The 19,463-nt window shown below is 39.7% G+C and overlaps 1 protein-coding gene across 10 annotated transcripts in view; it reads right to left on the reverse strand.

The window, feature by feature from the left end:
* EZH2 (enhancer of zeste 2 polycomb repressive complex 2 subunit) overlaps nucleotides 1-18,543 on the reverse strand; it is a 53,274-nt gene extending 34,731 nt beyond the window's left edge. For 2 of the 10 annotated variants that reach the window (XM_064506641.1, XM_064506640.1), the window contains exons 1-2: nucleotides 16,876-17,157; nucleotides 15,787-15,852 (exon numbers count right to left, since the gene is read on the reverse strand). In XM_064506641.1, coding sequence (XP_064362711.1) covers nucleotides 15,787-15,852; nucleotides 16,876-16,976 — 167 coding nt within the window. In that variant the 5' untranslated portion in view covers nucleotides 16,977-17,157. Of the gene's footprint in view, nucleotides 1-7,357; nucleotides 7,527-15,786; nucleotides 15,854-16,383; nucleotides 16,843-16,875; nucleotides 17,158-17,482; nucleotides 17,676-18,522 lie in introns of those variants that run through there. The other 8 variants (XM_064506643.1, XM_026123577.2, XM_026123573.2 and 5 more) reach the window with 8 other exon arrangements.
* Between the last annotated feature and the right edge of the window lie 920 nt (nucleotides 18,544-19,463).

The following is a 19,463-nucleotide window of genomic DNA, read 5'->3' on the forward strand; positions in this document are numbered from 1 at the left end:
GCTGTTCTTTTTAGTTTCCATTCGTGCTTACACATCTGGAAATGGAAAATAACAAAAAAAGGTAGTGTCCTAGTGTGTGCATGCTTGTTTTTTTGAACAAACTGCTAAGAATTTCCTAAAGAAGTTATGGACAAGATCCATATGCTTTACAGTAAACATTAGAGACACTGAATGCTTTTGAACTCAAATCAGTCAACTACTTACTGTCAGTAGCCAAAGTGTGTACACTACAACTAATAAAAGTTCACAAGGAGAGACAACAAAGTGTAGAAAAATATCTGTTCAAATTGCTACTGCTTTGCCTACAAAATACAGAAATAGCCTAATTTAAAAACAATGTCCTGGGTTTTTTTTTAAACATTTTGGCAATATCCATCAGTGACAGACGAGCACACAGATAATTCTCTAAATTAGGCAATCTATTCAAGCAATCATATTGCTGTCAATAACTTAATTTAAGTTCCTTTGGCTACCCTGCCAAATTTTGGAAATTTGAAATGAAATCTTCTGAAATGAAATGTGTGGGAGAATAGATGAAGGGGTCTGCTCTTTTAAAAGGATACTATTAGTTTGTAATTATGCTTAGTATTACACAGTATTTTAAGCTGTAACAAAATTAAATAATGTTCCTCCTACTTAGAATTTGTTTCTGGCAATGTTTAAAAATAATCTGCACAGTGCAACTTCTCAGTTTTTATTTGTCAATAATTCTACATTCAAAAAGTTATTTATATGCTTTATATGTGCACACATGATGCTCTAGTGAACCGAGGAGCACTTAACCAAAAATTTCAACATTTCCAGGGAAAGGAAAATAAAAGGCAGGGAGAGCACAAAACCCCAAAGAGAAACTGCATATGCAATCTGGTATACACTGAATAAAAAATAATTCATCACGTTTTCTTACTTAGAGCAATGAAGGAGTAAAATAATTCAGACTGAAGGGGTGTGTGTGTGTGTGTGGGGGGGGGGGGGGTGACACGCTACTTCTACCTCCCATAAAGCCAAATGTGAATGCTTCCACATTTGCTTCTCAGAACCTCCAGTTCTAAGGGAACTTACTTAACTGCACAGCACTGCTCAGTGAACTACAATATTCAGCTTCCAGACCTGTTCTAGCTCACAGATAACCTTCTCTGCCCTGTAAGCATGCCCACAGGTCTGTGAACACAGTGATGCACTTCCACTAAGTTCTCTGGACTGGAAGCACTGGAAAGCTCAGAGCATACATCTGAGCTAACTTCAGGAAATATCACTTCAGATGCCATAAACTTCTTAGCTTCCATTCAATAGCACCCAAGAAAAGTACAATTCCAAGTACTCTCCTCAGCAGCAATGGCATCTTACTATGGTTCAATCCTTCTAAACTTTTTATTGCCATCCCAATACTGCCCTTAGAGCTGCATCCATTCCACTTCTCGCAGGGATGCATGCTAAGCAGGATTAAACTGACCCACAATAAATAAAAACTTGTATTTTTTCCTAAAGTGCTTATCAGTTTGATGATCCCATCCACAACTGTGGCTTCACAAACACTTGCACACAACTCTGAAGCAGGGAGGAATTGTTATGAATTCAGACCAACACTGAGGAAAACCAACAGTGCCTGAAATTACACCATAAACTGGTACAGGTTGTTATACACAGGTTTGCTCTGGGATGGCAGACCTGCGCTTGAACTGTAAGCTGTTATCAGATCCAGACAGCATGAGTATCCCTGACCATATGTAATCTCAATCAATAATGGAGAAATGATTGTATATTAAACTCTATCCAAATTCATCACTGAACTTCTTTGGGCATCTATGAAACTTGAGTTTTAGTTTTTTAAAAAAGCTAAACTCCCTTGCATGTTTTTCCTCAAAGGAAAAATGATGTTTTTGGTTTGGACAACAGAATTTAGGACAACTTCCATATTCAGCTTACATTAAATATCAGAAAACCCCAGAATTTTAGCAAGAGAAGGGAAGAAGAATTAACAAGATTTTTCCATAGGCCTCACCCCCCCCATCAATACTTGCTAAAACCACTGAAAAATACGATAATTTGAAAGTATCAAAATCAATATATTCAGGTTAGACCTAGCAGGTCTTAATTTTCCAAAACCATCAAATAAATTCAACTCAACTGATCTTCATGTGCTACAGGATTTTACACAGCACATAGTAACACCATAGTGTATAAATACTACCAAACAGTTATTCAACTGCAGCTAAGCATTTTTTAGCTATGTTGAACCACACAATTTATTATTCAGAAATGTGGAAATTTATTTTTAGTATTTTATTTCATGCATTCTAAATACAAAACAAGACAATATGCTTTTTGATCCTATTCTAAAACCCTGTAATATATACAGAAATAATATTCTACTATACTTATCAAGCACCTGAAAATAAACTATCAGTGGAACACGTGTTACCAGATTTCAAAGAAATGACTGAAAGTTTATTATTAATTACTACTGTAATCTGCCAAGCAAATATCAAACTACTTTATTTATCCCAAACTTCTTGTTAACAGTGTGCAGAGATCCAAGAAAAAATCTATGATCAAGAAACAATATTACTCTCTTGGGCTAAGGAAGAAAAAAAATTGTTCCCTGCTGCAATTTCAGAGCTGCTCACTATTTCCACATTAAGTTATGCAAGTTAAAGGAAAAAAATTACACTCCTGGCACCTCAAAGGCCTTTTTAACCTGTGCTATCAGCAGACACTAAAAGCAAGCTTAAGAGTTTTGTAGTTGCTTGTTCCCCTACATTTTGGATTTTCTAAAGAAAAACAAACCCATAGTGCTCTTTCAAACTCCTCTGCATAAAATAGCATTCTCATTTCCATGGGAAGAAAAATATTTCCAAGGCCACCATCAGCCTGTGTATTTCAGACACCAAGCCAGATCGACTAACAAAATCTGTCTCTGAAATACAACTGCATAAGAGAGATTACCGAAGTTTATTAATATAGTACTTCATTACAAATAAACAGCTACAGCACATTCAGTCTTTACAGAATTAGGCATATACAGATAGATGGGAGTAAGATGTACCATGCTTTTTACTGTTCTATATTACAGAAAGGTAGTATTATAGGTTTACAGTGCAGTCCAACCTAATTTTAACGAAGAAATTACTAAAAATACTTACGTATAATTTAAAATTTACATAAAGTTGTATTATTGCATATGCTGAAGTTCTATATCATTAGAAATCTTTAAGTTTAGAGAGAAATCTTACATCAAATGCTACCACTAAGTTAAACTGTCTTCTGCAGTCTGAGCATTTGGTGTCAGTTTTACTAGAAAAAGACATCATTTGTCTTCAATATCAACATCCCCTGGCCACTCATTTCCATCTCTACTCTGCCTCCTCTATTGCGAGGGCTTAAGTACTTACGATTCTGTTCAGCAAACTAGGTCAGGAAAAAACTCTGGCCAAACAGCCCGAAAAATAAACACATTTAGTTTTTAAATACTATTCTTCAATAAAATCAGTTCCACAAGCCAGTTTGTTCAGCAGCCACATGAATTCTTGAGTCACCACAAGGGAAGGGGCAAGACGGGCAGGAACAAGAGGCACGTGATTTTAACCAGAGAGAGCAGGAGCTTAAGCGAGTGCTACCTCCAACAGAAGTGTTTGTCAAGCCATGTCTTTTTCCTACCACTCAGTTTTACCAGTGCATACAAATTCTTCTCACCAATTGGAAACAGGAGACATTCACTAACCCACCCATGCCAGCTTTGCCACTCTTCAGCTGGATAAATGCCAACAAGCTTGTATTGGCCTACACAGACTTAACCTATACTGAGCTCTCTCTCACAATATCTAAAAGAAATTCATGAATGTAGGCTATGTAGGTAACTCAAAACAGCTCATCTGCCCTCCCTCACCCAGGCAGGCTTCAGTAGCTGTGGATGACTTAATTTAATATAACACTCATGAGCAACTCTAAAGAGATTCTATGATCTGCAAGAATATTCTTGAGTACTCAAAAGACGGAAACTGCTAGACGAGCTATTGTCAAAGAATGAACTATTAATTTTGACAGACTCGCTGTAAGGAGAAGAAACATCAACAGCTTCAGATGTACAAACCATAACCTTGAACTATGGAGGAATGTCTGTGTACCAAAGTGATGCCCAAATCTCAGAATACTTTTTCTTCCTCCCCCTCAAGCTAGGAGAAGACCTCTAGCTCACAAGTAGAATTAAAAGCCTGCTTTTCATTGTAGCACGAGCAACAACCATATCCAAGATATTTTAGTGCCAGCCCTAACACCAATACAGACTGATGACAGTTGTAGAGCTTCCAGTTAATCTGGCAGCACCAAATGCAGAAGGTCTGCTGCTATAAATAGACATACTTCTATTGTGAGCAGTCTCATCAAAATGAAGCTCTGATTTACTGTAATACATTTAATTATATGCAGTTACTATTTGCAACACTAAATTACATTTTAAGTTAGCAGAATCTCTTCAAAAGTGGCAGTCTGTCACTAATTTTTTTTCTCTCTTTGATGTATCAATAACTTAAAATTTTTGCTTCCACTGAAACACAAATTCACAGCCAGTGCCTTCTCCTCTCCCCTGACACATGCATAATCAGTAGTTACTAGTGTATTAACAGCTACCTAACAGAATTTAACTTTGAAGAAGAACATTTTAACTTAACCAAACCTATGCAGCACATTCCTTTATCTATTTGCTTTTGGAAGCTGATGACAAATACATCCTATGCTTCCTTTCTTTACTGTCTGTCTACACTACCTTGCATTTCAGATAGAATTAACATGACAAATATGATAAATTTTATTGTGATCAGTGACATCAAATAAGACCTTTTCTGCCCTCAAAAGAAGATTTTTTTAACTGGGCTGAAAAGCCAGAATGGCTCACACCACAGCCTCGTTAGCACCCAAACTGCTAGGGAAGAAGGAGGGTCATGCAACCAAGGACAATGGGGAAGAAAAGCAAAACCTCTGTCAATCTCAGCTAGCTGCTATGGCACCTAAGCTGCTTGCCTTAGACTACAACATGTAAAACATGCTATTTACACTGTGTGAGATTTATTTTTATGTTACAAGGCTTTGCACAACCAAAGCAGTTAATTTAGTGAACTCTACTTCTGTGAGAGCAGAGAGATAATATGCTTCCTGCTATCACTAGATCAACTAAAGATTGCTCTGGAAAGATGGCAGTGGGAAAAAAAAAGAAAAAAAGAAAAACAGCCTCATGAAAATAACCACACACATGCCATGACTTGTCCACATTAAGTTTCCAGTAGAAGACAAGGACAGAAGAGGTCTTCAACAAATGAAAAACTAGCCCATTCAGTTTAGTTTTGTCTCACATGCCACTATCACATCCCACTACAGCCATTCACAACAACTATATATTCAAACCATCATTACAATGGTTATTTTCAATTTCTTATTACTACAGCAATTCTAAGGCTTCAAGGAATGGCTGTCTACTCTTAATAAAATCGTCCAGGGATACAACATGCAGGGAAATAAACTCCTAAACAGACCTTTTTTTTTTTTTTTTTTAAATTTGTATCATGATTTTGTTTCTGAGCCTGGTCAGAAACTGGAAGAGTCACTTCAAGGGTTTCAACCAACACATGAGAAAATTAATTCCCTGAACAGCATGCTTTCTTACACAAGAGCTAAACTCAAATAATTACAGGAGTTGAATACTATTCTAGCCATTCTACTGAGACATGCTAATCTATGCTAAATTAAAGTATATGAAGCAATGAACACAAGTCTCAGCAAGGAATTTTGTTGAAACGTAAGGAGAAAATTCTTCAAATTCGTGTGGTCAAAAATAGGAACAAATTAAGCAGAGAGGTTCTAGAATCTCCATTCTTGGAAATATTTAAAAAGTTACCTGTAAAAGAGCCGGAGGTTGGATGAGACTTATCTCCAGATGTCGCCTCCAACCTAAAATTATTCTATGAGTCTACATTACATTTCTGAACTGGATACTCCATTCTCAAAATCAAGGACCACACTGCTGATGCTGTGAGGTTGCTTGCCTTTTAAATGTGAATTTAACATTTCAGAAGGTGAAAAGGATCAGCACTGCACTCTAAAAGTCTTGACAGCTCAATCAGCTACAGGTACAATTTGGAAAATACTACTACTACTACTAAGGGAACAATGATTTGTGAATGAAAGTGCTTAAAAGCTTAATCAAACTGAACTCTTTAGTTTTGTGTTTAATCATGGCCTGCTCTAATCAGTAGAAACATTTGTTATGTTACACTGTCTCCTTCAACAATGCCATCAACTAGTCAGTTCACACACTCCTTTCCCACTACAATCCAGGCTTGTTTGTTCATTTCAAATAGGTCTTCTCTGCTTAACAGCACAGCTGGAACCTTCAGTTCTACCTCTTATAAATCATAATAAAAAAACTGATTAGGAAAGCTCTTCTACAATTAAAAATGTAGTCTAACTAGATTGCTACGTACCCTCCACAAACTTGCCAATATGTTAAAAAAGACAATAAAAGTACTTCGCACAACCTTCCTTCCAAAACTAGACAAAGCACAAGAACAACGTTTTTTTTTTCCCCTAAAACTAGAACGCAGCCAAAGCTGTAACTTTGCAAATTCTGCTTCAAAAGCCAATTATTCACTGCCTAAATTAATCCATCAGGTAGACAGGCTCTCTCACTCAACTCAAAATGAAATTCTGAAGTGTGGGAGAGGTAGCTTGGAGGGAGGACAGGGGAAAGTTCCAGAAAAGGGAGGATTAGAGAGATGAAGGAAAACATGATAAAAATATAGTGAAGGAGAAAGTGGCTGAGAACTTAAAAGCAGACTTTCCCCTGTCTTGAAATTAGAGTTCCCAATCTTTGTTCCTCTTTATGATAAAATAAAAGTTTGGAGGAGGATGCATCTTAAGTGACTACAACTTTACTTTGCTCTTGGTATACTTAAGAACAAGAGTTTGATCTTTACCCTGGAACATTAAATATCAGAAACATTTTTCAGATTTCAAATTCATTTTTTTCATTTTTAAGTAGACTTAAAGATTGTCTAGAAGATATCAATAAGCAGGTCAAGGAGCACCCAAGTCATCAGTAAGCTCTTACTCTGTGACCTGCTTCCCCCACAACTGGAGAGACAGACCTCTCCATGATTTCTTTCCCAGCACAATGCTTCTCTGGCCTTGTTACTATCCCAGCAGCTCCTGAAGTTAGTATCTCCCGACTGATCCGTCAGGACGCTCTCAAGATTATTCAGACATTTTTTCTGTATCCTTTGATCAAGAACTTCAGTGAGAGGTAAAGGTTCAAATCATCTTTTTTCTTTTTTACTTCAAAGATTTTTCCACCCTCTTTTAAGATTACCTATGAGGTACTCATCCAGGAGCTTATCTTCACCTTGTCAGCAGTTCATTTTGCTGCTTTCACTTCCAGAATCTTTCCAGTCATCTTGTATTCAGTCTTAAGCTACAGCCACTAGCTTCCTTTTGCTGTTTTTGTCAATCTTTATACCTCCAAAAAACATTCAGTAGTTCTGCAAGCACATTACAAGAATTTTGTTTGAAAAAACATTGACTTTTATTTTTATTGCAAGTTTTAATGTTGCTCTTCTGTGCATTTCCTCATTAAACTGGTCCCTTTCCCTTTCAAAAATACTTATTAGAAACAATTTTCTGCATCTTGCCCCTCTTTCAAAAGAAGCTTAAAATGTTACCCCTTTGGGACAAATCTACACTTCGGTCATCAAATGCAATCTTAGTGATCAAGTGGCTATCAGCCCCAAAACCTGTACACCTATTTTTCTGTTACAGGTATAAGGACCAGTATCAGTGAACTAACAGTATGGTTTCATGATATACTTAATCCAGCCAAACTACTGGCTCCATTCAAAACTTACAGTCCACTTCACTCTACTTGCTTTTTCATACTGCTTCCTTTTGTGTCCTGGTCTAGAAATTGTGTGACCAGATGCTGAACAAAGTTGCTAACTGTAATGAGTTTTCATTTGTAGCATTATTCTCAAAACTGAAACTAGTTGGAGTGATTACTAAATTATCATAACATAGGCAAGACTTTGTAACTTGAGCTAAGCAATGCAATCGGAATTTCCTTCAAATGACTGGCCTTTCTATGAAAACAAGGCTGATGGCATCATTTAGCATACATCCTCTGCAGTAACTTTTGATGCAAATGGCAAACATAAACCAAATGTGACACAGAGATAGAGATTTAGAGATAATTAAGCCATGTATGTTTTCTGTAACAGATTCACAGAAGAAAGCAAGTGCCCTAGCTTTATGAAAAGCTGCAGTGTAAATTCATGTTTTATTAAAAAAAAAAGTGAGAGAATTCATGAAAAACTAAAACAATTACTAGGGAGAAACACTACGTCGGGCTTCTATTACTGATGTATCAAACATCACAGATGATTCCTATTCAAGCACTGCTGTTGCAGTTAACCACAATTGAGAAAACTCACTGACAAATCTGCTCTCTGCTCCATCTGTGTAATGTAATTACACATGCTAGTTTACGGTAGCTACACTCCTGCATTGCACCCCTAGATCTTCCTGGGGAATGCTCCTATCTTAAATAACATGTCTTCTAACCTTCAGTCCATTTTTTGGATTTGATAGGACCCCTGTTTCCCTTCCCTTCTAAATTCCCGACCTCTGTTTGTCTTGAGCACAGTATCTACCTTCTTTCACCACTCATTGTTTCTAATCTGGCTTTAAGATTTAAATGCGTCCCTTCAAACACAGTTTCCTATTACTGCCCAAATACTGTACCACACAAAAGATGTTTGAAGAAGCAGAGAGCTTTGACTTCCAAGTCTCACAACTACTTTATGCTGGCATTGCTACAAAAAGAAGCACTTTTACCTGTCACTTGTTCCTGCCTCTGCGCTACCCCTTCCTTCAAGACAGCACGAGCATTTTTGCAGCCAGACAGCGACAGAAGTAAGGAAGTCCTCTGGCCGAGAATAACTACTTCTTTTGATTGGAAGAAACTGAGCATCCAGTCCAGCTGTCCCCACTTAAAGAGAATGTGAAACTACGGCCTTAGACGCTCAATGTTTAACTTTGTGAAAACACTTAATGCTCAAGCCTACAAATCAATTTCTGGATGTGCTCAATGCATATTGAAACTCATATTGCTTGTTTGAGCTGCTTACCTCGCATAATAAATCACAGAACAATTCAGTTACTGACACACAAGACAGGAAGGAAGCCAGTCTTGGTTCTAGTGCTCACAGATCTCACATTTTCTTCAATCATGATCCCCATCTGATTTTAAGAAATATTAATTTGCCTCCAAAAGTATTTTATTTTTCCTTTCTCCCCTAACAGTGCATTCACACAGATTCTTTAATACTACGTTACTTGAATTTTCTTCAGAAGGAGTTTCTAGCACCATCATAAATTGACCAAGCAGATACTAGAAACCCCAAGCCAAAAAGCTTTCTCTCTTCATCAAAGGGCACGGAGGAGAGAAAGGGAAGAATGAGGAGTCAAGCAGCTCTTGGATATGAAAGAGAAGGAAACCTTCCTCCACTCCCTTTTCCTTCCTGGAAAAACAGGCATGATCTTAATTTATCTTCTTGCTGGTTTTACCTTAGAACCTTTTATTTGCTGGGCTAGCTAGGTAAAGTAACAACCAGCTATTCAAAATCCTTTATCTTATCTTTCAGTATGTTAAAAACTCAGTAACAACTTTGCAATTAATAGTTTATAAATAACCCAAACCTTCCAGAAGTACTTCAGAAAACTTACCCAAAAGAGTCTGTAGTTCTTAATATCTAAAATAATTAAGGCTAATCAGTCTGCTTCAAACATCAAAAAGAAAAAGAGAAAAAAAAGAAAAAAAAGATTCAACTGTTCTTGACAAAATCCTTCAGTTGTCTTAAAGTTTTCAGCACTAAGTTGATTCAACATAAAGTACCTGAAAAAGATCCAATAAAACTGTACAAGAAACCAAACTTATTTCAGATTTTCTACTAGTCAAAGAAGAAGAGGGCAGCAGGCTGAGCACTGCCTCTAGCTCTATTTAATTTACCTCATTTTACAGGGAGGGTTTGAGTTAGAACATCTATTAGTCAAGAAACAATGATAAGGATACTTCTCAGAGTTTCATTTTCTTTAATAAAGGAAAAACGAAATAAGTTAGGTTAGCTAATAGTGAACTAAGATTTCAATAGAAATGATTAGATTTCTGATACATTTCTTTCAACCAATAGAGGAACAGGACAAAAAAATAAGATAGTATATTTTTTTCAGACAGCTGTTAAAAGAAAAAGACAAATCTTTACTAGAGTGCTGAATCACTGTGTATGCAAATCTGTAACTTTTCAAGGTATTCTTCCCTTCAAAAATTAAGATCTTTCTCTATTTCCCTACAGTTTTAGGATTTAGAGAAACAAGATCAGGCATAACATGTAATTACCAAATACTGTGTAAAAAATATGCATTTCAATGATAAAATTTCTTAATTCTCAATATTACTTTCTTCAAGAACATTTCAACATTTGATATTTTTAGAAAAACACTGTTTTACAAATACAAATGATAGGTTTAAGTATTTGTCCACTTCAGGGTGGTAGGGAAGGGATGGGGAGATTGCAATTGAGTTGTTTAATATTAAAGATCAAATCAAAACAGGCACTAGCTGTAATCTACTGAAATTTCACTTCAGTTTGGGCAATATTAGCAAAACACTATGCAGCAGGTAATGCAACTATTTATTTTTACTTGGATATTTGCATGTATAAAAGAGTTTTAACTACATTTGCAGGTATGAGTAAGACTATTTGGATCAAAAACAAATAAAACGTTTTAAAACACCAAACATCAGTACAGCAACAAAAAGTTTCAAGCTTGATTTTGATAATGTTCTTTGCAAGTCATAATTAAAAACATGAATTTCCACATCTCTTACACAAGACCATGCCTGATTATTTGTCAGGAGAAAGTAAAGACTTAGCCATACAGCTTACATTTTAAATGCATACCTTCAAATCCTCTTTTCACACTCATTCATAGAATGCCACAGGATACATTTTGTATCATTTCAAATACATTAGACAACTCCCACACACATTCCAAACAACCTCTGTTGCCTAACAGCTCCATCTCCTAAAATTTAAGCTTTTTGATACCCTTGATAAATCTGGCAGAAAGAGTAAAACTTGCTGGGAGCACTTACGGCATGTCTACACAGGCAAAATAATTTAGGGTGTGAATTTGAAGTGCAGTGACTATTCTACCCTAACTTGTTTTGTGAACACACCTATTTTACGCTAAAACAGCCAAAGGTTCTTTAGTTCTATCCACAAACACACACACACACACCCTCTCCACGCAGGAAAAAAAACCCTACCATGCAACAATTATTTGGTTCAATAGCTACTCCATACTTATTTCCCTGCATAGGCAAAAAGCCTAAATTTTGAAAGATACTACACTTCTATATATGCAGAAAGCTCATACAGAATTTATTGTAGAACAGTCTGAAAAATTTTGGAGCTTAACAGGCATTTGGTAGATTTGCCAATGTTCTGAAAATTTCAGCAATGAGCTTCAAATGATGAAAGCAACCAAACTAGTTATTTAGCCAATGTCCATTTTAAAGCACTCAGAATAACTGGGTCTAATGTACCATATCCGTACCCTCCTATAAAGTATATGAAGATTAATCCAACGGCACATTATTCTTTCATTATAAGCAATATTTTTTCCTTATAAGCAGTATTTAATCCAAAGAGGCTACTTTTCCAGAAGCTTGATTTAAAGGGGAAAATTATTGAGAAACTGATCATCTCTGAAAAAGAAAAAACATTCAGCAAAAAAAACTCTGCTCCCATAGGCTACGGAAGAGAACTATGGATAGTTGCAAGACTTTGGAACAAATTATGCCTCCCAATTTCAAGGCAGTATTTGAACACCAATGGTAGTTAAATAAACCATTTTACTTCTAAGTGTAAAACAACTTCTGTCAATTTCCAAGAGTTAAATAGTAGATCTAACTTTGAAGCAAACACATTAGTAATACCCACTAGATATACAGCACAAACTGGTGAATGCATAGCTGGAAGAAGTCATCTTAAAGGACAGATTTTAAGCTGTCCCCAATTATATGTATCATAAAAGCAGAGAAAGCATAATAACGTTAAGATTTTAATCCATTTGACAGAGTTATGCCAACAAGTCAGATGTCTGAAACACACATCTGCCTGATTTCTTACAGAAAAAAGTAATCTAAGTCCCAGCCCTAATTTTCACAACTACACACCAAAAACATAAAGCTTGCCAGGTCCATTCGTGCTAAGAAATGTGGAAAGGAAAGGAAACCAGCTAGCATTAAACAAACAAACAAAAACTATATGAGTAGTTAAGATTTGAGTTTCCTTCCTTTCAAACAATTTTTTTCTTTAAACTACATCAGATGGCTTTGGGATTTAAACTGAACATGCGGGCTGTGAAAAAGAGAATGCATGGCACGGAAAAACTGAACCAACCACGTAAAAGGCAAAATGAGAGAAAGAGCCAGATGCAACAGAAATTGACAAGGGAAACGGGCCTGGCTCTAGATTTAAAGACAGACAAAAAAAGTATAAACACTGCATACGGTCCTGAAAAGATTTTTTTTCAGCCCAGGCTGTGGACTGCAACTTTTACCAGTACACCTGCATAATTACACATACAACATCAATTAAGCAGGCACGATATGTGTATATATATATATATATATATATATATATATAAAAACAAGTGGCAAATTCTGAAATACTTCTACAATTGCATATTAAAGAAGTCATTAGTTGCATACAGGAAGATGGCAGTACATTCTCTGTCAATTTTACCTCATTTGTTAAAGAAACCATATACATCCAAATTAAATGCTTTTACAGTAAGTACTACTATGTGACATTTTCAAGCAGTTGACAGTACTGCACTGATTCAGACACATCATTATATTATTTTTATCCACAGCATTTAGAACATGCACCGTATCTGACTAGATTTCCAAGTGGTCTTGAACCAGAGACTTCTCACTTTAAAAGCACAACTATTAGAAAGAAGGGAAGCACAGTACACATTATAAATCTTTATCAGATTGTATTCTTCACGAATTGAGCAGAGATGCAATTATTTAAACATCCTATACGTAGACGTTAGCTGGGTAACCAGAGCAGTCCCAAAATAAGTGTCTGACCCATTTTTTTTTTTTAACAGATTTTTCCAGGACACAGAAAGAACATCTAACAGTCACCCTCTTCTCTGAAAAAATATATATATTTTACAATAATTTATATACAAATCTATGTCTAAATAATTCTTGTTTTTTCAGAATCCCTTTATCTTCCACTACATTTAAAAGAAGCTTAATTTGTTTATATTACATGCAAATGATAGTTACTCATCACTCAGCTACTCTACCCAAGTTTACTGATGTTACTTTATTTTTTTAATCCAAAAACATATTCTGGCTATAACACTGAGTTAGTTTTCTCAGTTTCACTGAGGCCAGAACTCAAGCCCACACTTTAACAGATCTTAATGGGGATCTAGGTGCACAACTAGAACAAGTCTTTAACAATCAAAATACCTGCTGTTATCAGTTACAGAAAACAGTGGCATTGCCACTATTTTCTTGAAGAAAAACAACTGCACATTTTCATGCTTGGATCTCAATACACCCTACTCTCCCCACACCCCAGACTTCACTCTTTAGCTTCACCTTATCTGCAAATAGCAATACACTGCACCATCCTAAAGCCTGCAAGTGATTTCCATGAGGACAGATAGAATATCTACTTAGTTCTAGATATTGCTTTCCTTTTTAATCCTTAGCTTAACAAAACTCTTGGGCATATACTTTGAACTAAAAAACAAACCCAAGCACTCTGCTAACTTGGAACCAGCGTCTTTGTTGTTCCCCTATGAAATGCCTCTCCCTGTTCTGCATCCATTTTTATATGAGGTTTTTCTTCTTCTCACCTTTCTTCCTCCAGACATATCCCCTTATCCAAAGTTATCATTTGAACTACATCAGCACCGGAGTAACTCATTGATTTAAAGGCTGATTTGGTTATTCTAGAACATCTGTACAAGTTACACATAGATGCCAAATGCCATTTCAATTAGACATCATTTCAATGAGCCTGGCATCACTCCACAGAGTTTCCTGACAGGATGAACAGAAGGTTGGTAGCAGAATCACCATTAAAATAATCTTCCTTGTACTGTCCTACAAATTTTGATTACAGTGGTCCTGTTTCTGAAAGTAGGTACTATTCAAGTGTCTAATGAACTCCTTAAGAATTACATTCACAATATGCAGACTACATCCATTTCTTTCACATTTTTAAAATTTGGTAAACTGAATTTTGCTTGGACAGGTAATTCTGTAAAAATGACCTACTATGCTCAGTAAACTTTCAAATGTTCCTTGCTTAAAAAATGCCGGCTCCTCTTCCTGAGATTTCCAGCATCCCTACTGGGGACAATTTTATTCTTCCTAAAATTTCATAGATACTTCTGCGCAAGTCAGCTACACTGCATCTATTAAATGCTAACTATAGATACTACACAATGTTCAGATTATAGTCACCACTAAAGTTTTCCACAATACTTTTGCTTGAGTACTATATAAAGCAAATATTTATTAACTATGCCTTGTCAGTATTGTTGCTGTTTTTAAAAATAAAGCCTTTACTGTTCACTCTTATGAATACAGCAGTCATTTCAAATTGTCACTCAATTCTAACTTTAAATTGTGAATTCATTAAAATGTATACATGATATATGCAGTTAAAGAAGCAGAATCTTTTGTAAATTTAAATCGTGTAAGAAGAACAGGTTTTTTTCACTAATTGCAAGAAGAATTTTGTAATGCACCAACTTTTCTGGAAACATTTTTGGAGTGCATTAGATGCTAGACGTAGTTTATTCTGATGTAAGCTGCTTTACAAAAAGTAACATTTAGCTGCACTAACAACATCTGCAGTTGGTGCATTTGCTAATGCACTACAAAAGTTCTCTTCTCACTAAGCCAAAGTTTCTTTACAGATAAGCAGAAGTGCGTAATTATATTTACATTTCATCTTTGAATGCTGCAGTGTTACAGAACAAACATAATTCTATTCTGACACATAATCTTCAGCAAAATCACTAACCATATTTCAGCTTGTTGGTAATTCTAGCAAGAGAGGGGAAAAAAAACAGCTTGAATTTCAAGTCTCCGGCCTAAGTTTACACACCATCACTTTAGCTCATTCTAAACTGAGCAAACAAGCTTTATGACCTTTTGACAAAAGAATTTTCAGTGTCTGTCACTTTTGAGGGTGAAGTTACAGATTAAAAAAATATTTTTTGTATGTTTTTTCCAATTTTTGTCCTAAATTAGAATCTTGAATTGTTTTAAAATTTCAGAACAAAATAGCTGTCGACACCTCATGGAACATTTTATTGTCACAGATTTCCCCACACGGTGTTTAACTTTTAATTTCCTTCCTCATGTAAATGAAGAAAAAAATGCATTTTTCTCAAATTTTTTTAAAACTCAGTAACAAAGAAATATAACCCTTTTGATGAAGTAATCTCAAAAGCAACCAAGTGACATAGCATTAGCTCTTGAAGTTAAAGACACTTAAGACACCACACAAAACTTTCCAGTTATATCTCCTAAAATACTAGAAGCATGCTTTCTGAAGGACTCTGCTGACCTTAAATATTCACATTTCAATGGGCTAAACTGAGAGCAGTTATTGTACACTGTGTACAAATAATACTCACCCTTCTGAAGATGCTTTATTGTTACCACAAATAAACACTCCCCGGACTCTCAATTTGATATAGACACTGGGGACAAACATAGAATGACCTTTTAATTTTTACAAATCACATCAAAAATCTGAATGTGCCAACCCCTTAAAAAAATACAACAAAACAACACTGTCTATGAGATAATCCTAAGAAGTGAAGCTTGTACTAAAAGCACCGGGAAATCTCTTCACTGAAATACATACTTAGTAAGAACCAAACTCCTAACAGGTGGACCTACAGCAGCTAGACTTACACGAGGGCAAACCTATTTTGTAACAATTGAACAACCTTGTTAAAACTGTTGCACAGTTTTCTTAAAGAGACCAAGGACGTGAACTTCCAACTTCCTAGTTAAAAACTCTTCTCTGGGTCCAATAAGGATAGTGTTTCATAACTTAGAGAAAGTATCTTGAGCAAAGTACACGACTGTTATTCCATTCCCACTGCACGTATCCACAGACTGCTTTTCTTTTGCCTGCTACTAATAATTTTTGAATCAGCATGAATATCTGTCAATGCCAAATACATAAGCCAGGTGCCACAACGCACCGATTTCTTCACTTTTACCTAATCACAGATTTTTTGCACAAGGGCAGCTCTGTCCAGTACCCTCCTTCACACCTTCCCAAACACGCTGGCTTTTGAAAGCGCTCTGTACACCCACACTTGATGACCTTCGAGCTAAAAATCACAATTTCCAGCTCTCCATGAACTTTCTCTTGAAGCGCTCTGGAAAGCAAGAATCAAACGGTGCCCTCAGTGATTAGGAAGTTCACTCGAGTTACCGTCAGGCAGATTTTGCCCCTTAAACATTCTTCCTGAACTAAGACTTTTCGAAGGCAAAGAGGGGGAAAAATAATAATAAAAAACGGGGAGAAAAGAGCCCCTAACAAGCACAAGTTTATAGGACAGCAGCGTGAAAACGAGCGGGTCGGAGTGTGCTCAGCCTCCCCCCGCTCGGCTCGCCTCGCCGAGCACCAGCTTCCGGGAGCCCAAGAGCACATGAGCCTGCAGCAGACCTGTCCAAACCTCTCAGGAAGCAACGTTTCGGGCGCCCACCTTTCCCCTCGGGGGGTGGACGGGGGGACGGGACGGATTTCTCTGCGTGCGGCAACCAGCTGGTCTGAAACCTTGCTCGACACGTTGAAAAATCCACGCATCCTTCAACAAAGCTGTGCCAAAAACGCCGCGGCGCGAAGCCGCCGGGCACGGGCAGGGGAGGGCAGGCAAGGGAAACGGCCGGCGCTGCCCGGCGCCCGCGCTCCCGCACGGCGCGGCGCGCACCTCCGGCGCCGTTACCGGCCGCCTCGCCAGCCTGCGGCCGCGGCGCCCCGCGCGGGAACCCGCGGCCGGGCTGGACAGAGCCAACTTAGACAAAGGGCACTTCAGACTCCATGTCTCTCCCCTCCAGCTGTCACCGGCCGGCGGAGCGGGCGCGCCGCCCCGCCCGCTCCCGCCGCCCCCCGCCGGGCACCGGCCGCCGCGCGGGCACGGGGGGCGAGGGGAGGCTCCCCAGCAGCCGCCGCCCCCCCCCCTCCTCCCCGGCCCCCTCCCCGCCGCTCGCTCCCTCCTCCCCTCCCCCCATTACAAAGGGAGCCGGTTATAAATAGACGCTCCCGGCGCCAGCGCCCCAAGCCCGCGAGGTGTCGCTCGCTCTCTCACTCACTCACTCGCCCGCCCGCCCCGGCCTCGCGCCGCCGCTGCCGCCCCGCCGCCGCCGCCGCCAGCTCCGCGCCGCGCCGCGCCGCGCCGCCCGCCCGCGCGCGCTCGCGCTCCCTCCCCTCCGGCTCCGGCGGCCGGATTCACCCTCCCGGACCGAGCGCCAAACGCGACGGCCCAATCGGCATCGCGCTCATTGGCGAGCGCCGAGCGCCGCCTCGATTGGATGGACGCGGCCCGGGCGCCCCGGGCCAATCCGGCGCGGCGAGAGGCGGGGAGAGGGGCGGGGCGTTCGCTCCCCACGTGCGGGGGGGGCGGGAGGGGTGGGAGAGCTCTTTGTTCTCGCGCTGCCCGCAGGAGACGGGGAGTTTCCAGCTTCCCCCTCTTTTCCCCGTTCTCCCCTCTTCTGTCCCCCATCTTCCGTGCCCCGGCACCGTCCCCCCGCCGGGGAGAGGCGGCAGCCGGGTGCGGGGGAGCTTGAAACTCTCGACCGGTTCACGTGGAGGGGGGGAGAGGGAGGGGAGGGCGCGCGGCGGAGCCCGGGGAGGGGCCGCGCTGCTCGGCGCTGCCGAGTTTGAATCAGTTCGAAAGTGGGAGCTGTAACGGTTTTAACAGTCACGCCGCCGCGGCGCGCGCGGGAGGGGGAAGCCCTGTGGGAGAGGCAGGCGGGGAAGGAGGGAGGGGGAAAGGCTGCTCGGAGCCCAGAGCGGGGCTGGGCTGCCGTGTTCCCCGCTCCTTGCCTGTTGCTTCCCCAATGGGCAGCGCAGCCCTCCCCGCGGCTCCCCCCCGCCTCCCAGCCCAGTCCGCAAGGGAAACCGTCGGTGCGGAAAGCCGCCCCGGCCCGTGGTGGGCTGAGGTGAGGCGGCCGTATGGCGACCCGACTCCCCCGTGCCGAGCCGCCTTCGCTGCGAGCCGGGGTGCCGGTGAGAAACGTGCGGCGGCTCCGCGGAGCCCCTTCCCCCGCTCGCTGACGGATGTCGGCTGGCTGAGTCACTTTCCAAAGTTGCGTGATGCACCCTCATCTCGTGTCATCTGACCTTTACTTACCCAGACGCTGCAGACCTCTGCCCTTTTTCTGTGTTTCGGGCTCTTCCGCTCGGTTTTCTGTGCCTGGTGCTTTGTGTCCAGAATGGTTTCTCTAAATCCTATACCGTTTTGGTGCTGCTAATAAATCACAGCAACAGCAAGGTGTCCACATCAGGCTTGGATCAGGTTGCTAGTTAAATGCTGTCTCCAGCCTCTAAGGCTGCAATCATTTTCCCTCATTTCTAATCTGTGAGGCATGTTCATCAATCTTGTTACCAAGGTTATGTTTAAATCTTGAGGCTTCATCCTGCCTTACTCTTCTGTCATCTCACCCTTCGATCACTCCATTTTTCACTGCATCAGTGAAATACAAAATTGAGAAGATAAGTTTCCTCATGTAATACTTTCTTTCACCTTCCCTTGCAACCGCATCCCTTTCCTGTCTGTCTTGGGTTAGCACTGCTTCCTAGGTAGAACGGAACATAAACTGTATCCTCACTTTCACAGCTATCCCCACTATCGTTCATTACCAAAGATCAGCTCTCCCCTCCCTTGCGAATGACTTCATACATCTGTGGTGAAGGTGCTTCAACTGTGGGTGAAGCTCCACCATATTGAAGTCATAGGGGGATGAAAAGCTCTTACGAAAACATCACAAGCACAAGCTCAATCTTGCATCATTGAGTTGGCTTACAAGTCAAATGAGGCTTGATGGTGTTCTTCTTAAAATGGTGTATTTGTGTGTTTTTACATTTTCTGTCTTTCAGTGTATAAGTACTTGAAATTTCCAAACTTCTCTTCATTACCTATGAAACTTGCAATGAAATCTTAAGAGCTGGCATTCCTGTGCTGAATGTTCTCTGTTTACCTTCTGGCCTTCACAAGAGGTTTCTACTAATAGCTTATTTTTATTATCTCTATTATTTGCAAATACAGAGTTAAAAATGTGTAACTTAAATTCT

The sequence above is a fragment of the Dromaius novaehollandiae genome, chromosome 2 (assembly GCF_036370855.1).
Source record: "Dromaius novaehollandiae isolate bDroNov1 chromosome 2, bDroNov1.hap1, whole genome shotgun sequence".
Lineage (NCBI taxonomy): Eukaryota > Metazoa > Chordata > Aves > Casuariiformes > Dromaiidae > Dromaius > Dromaius novaehollandiae.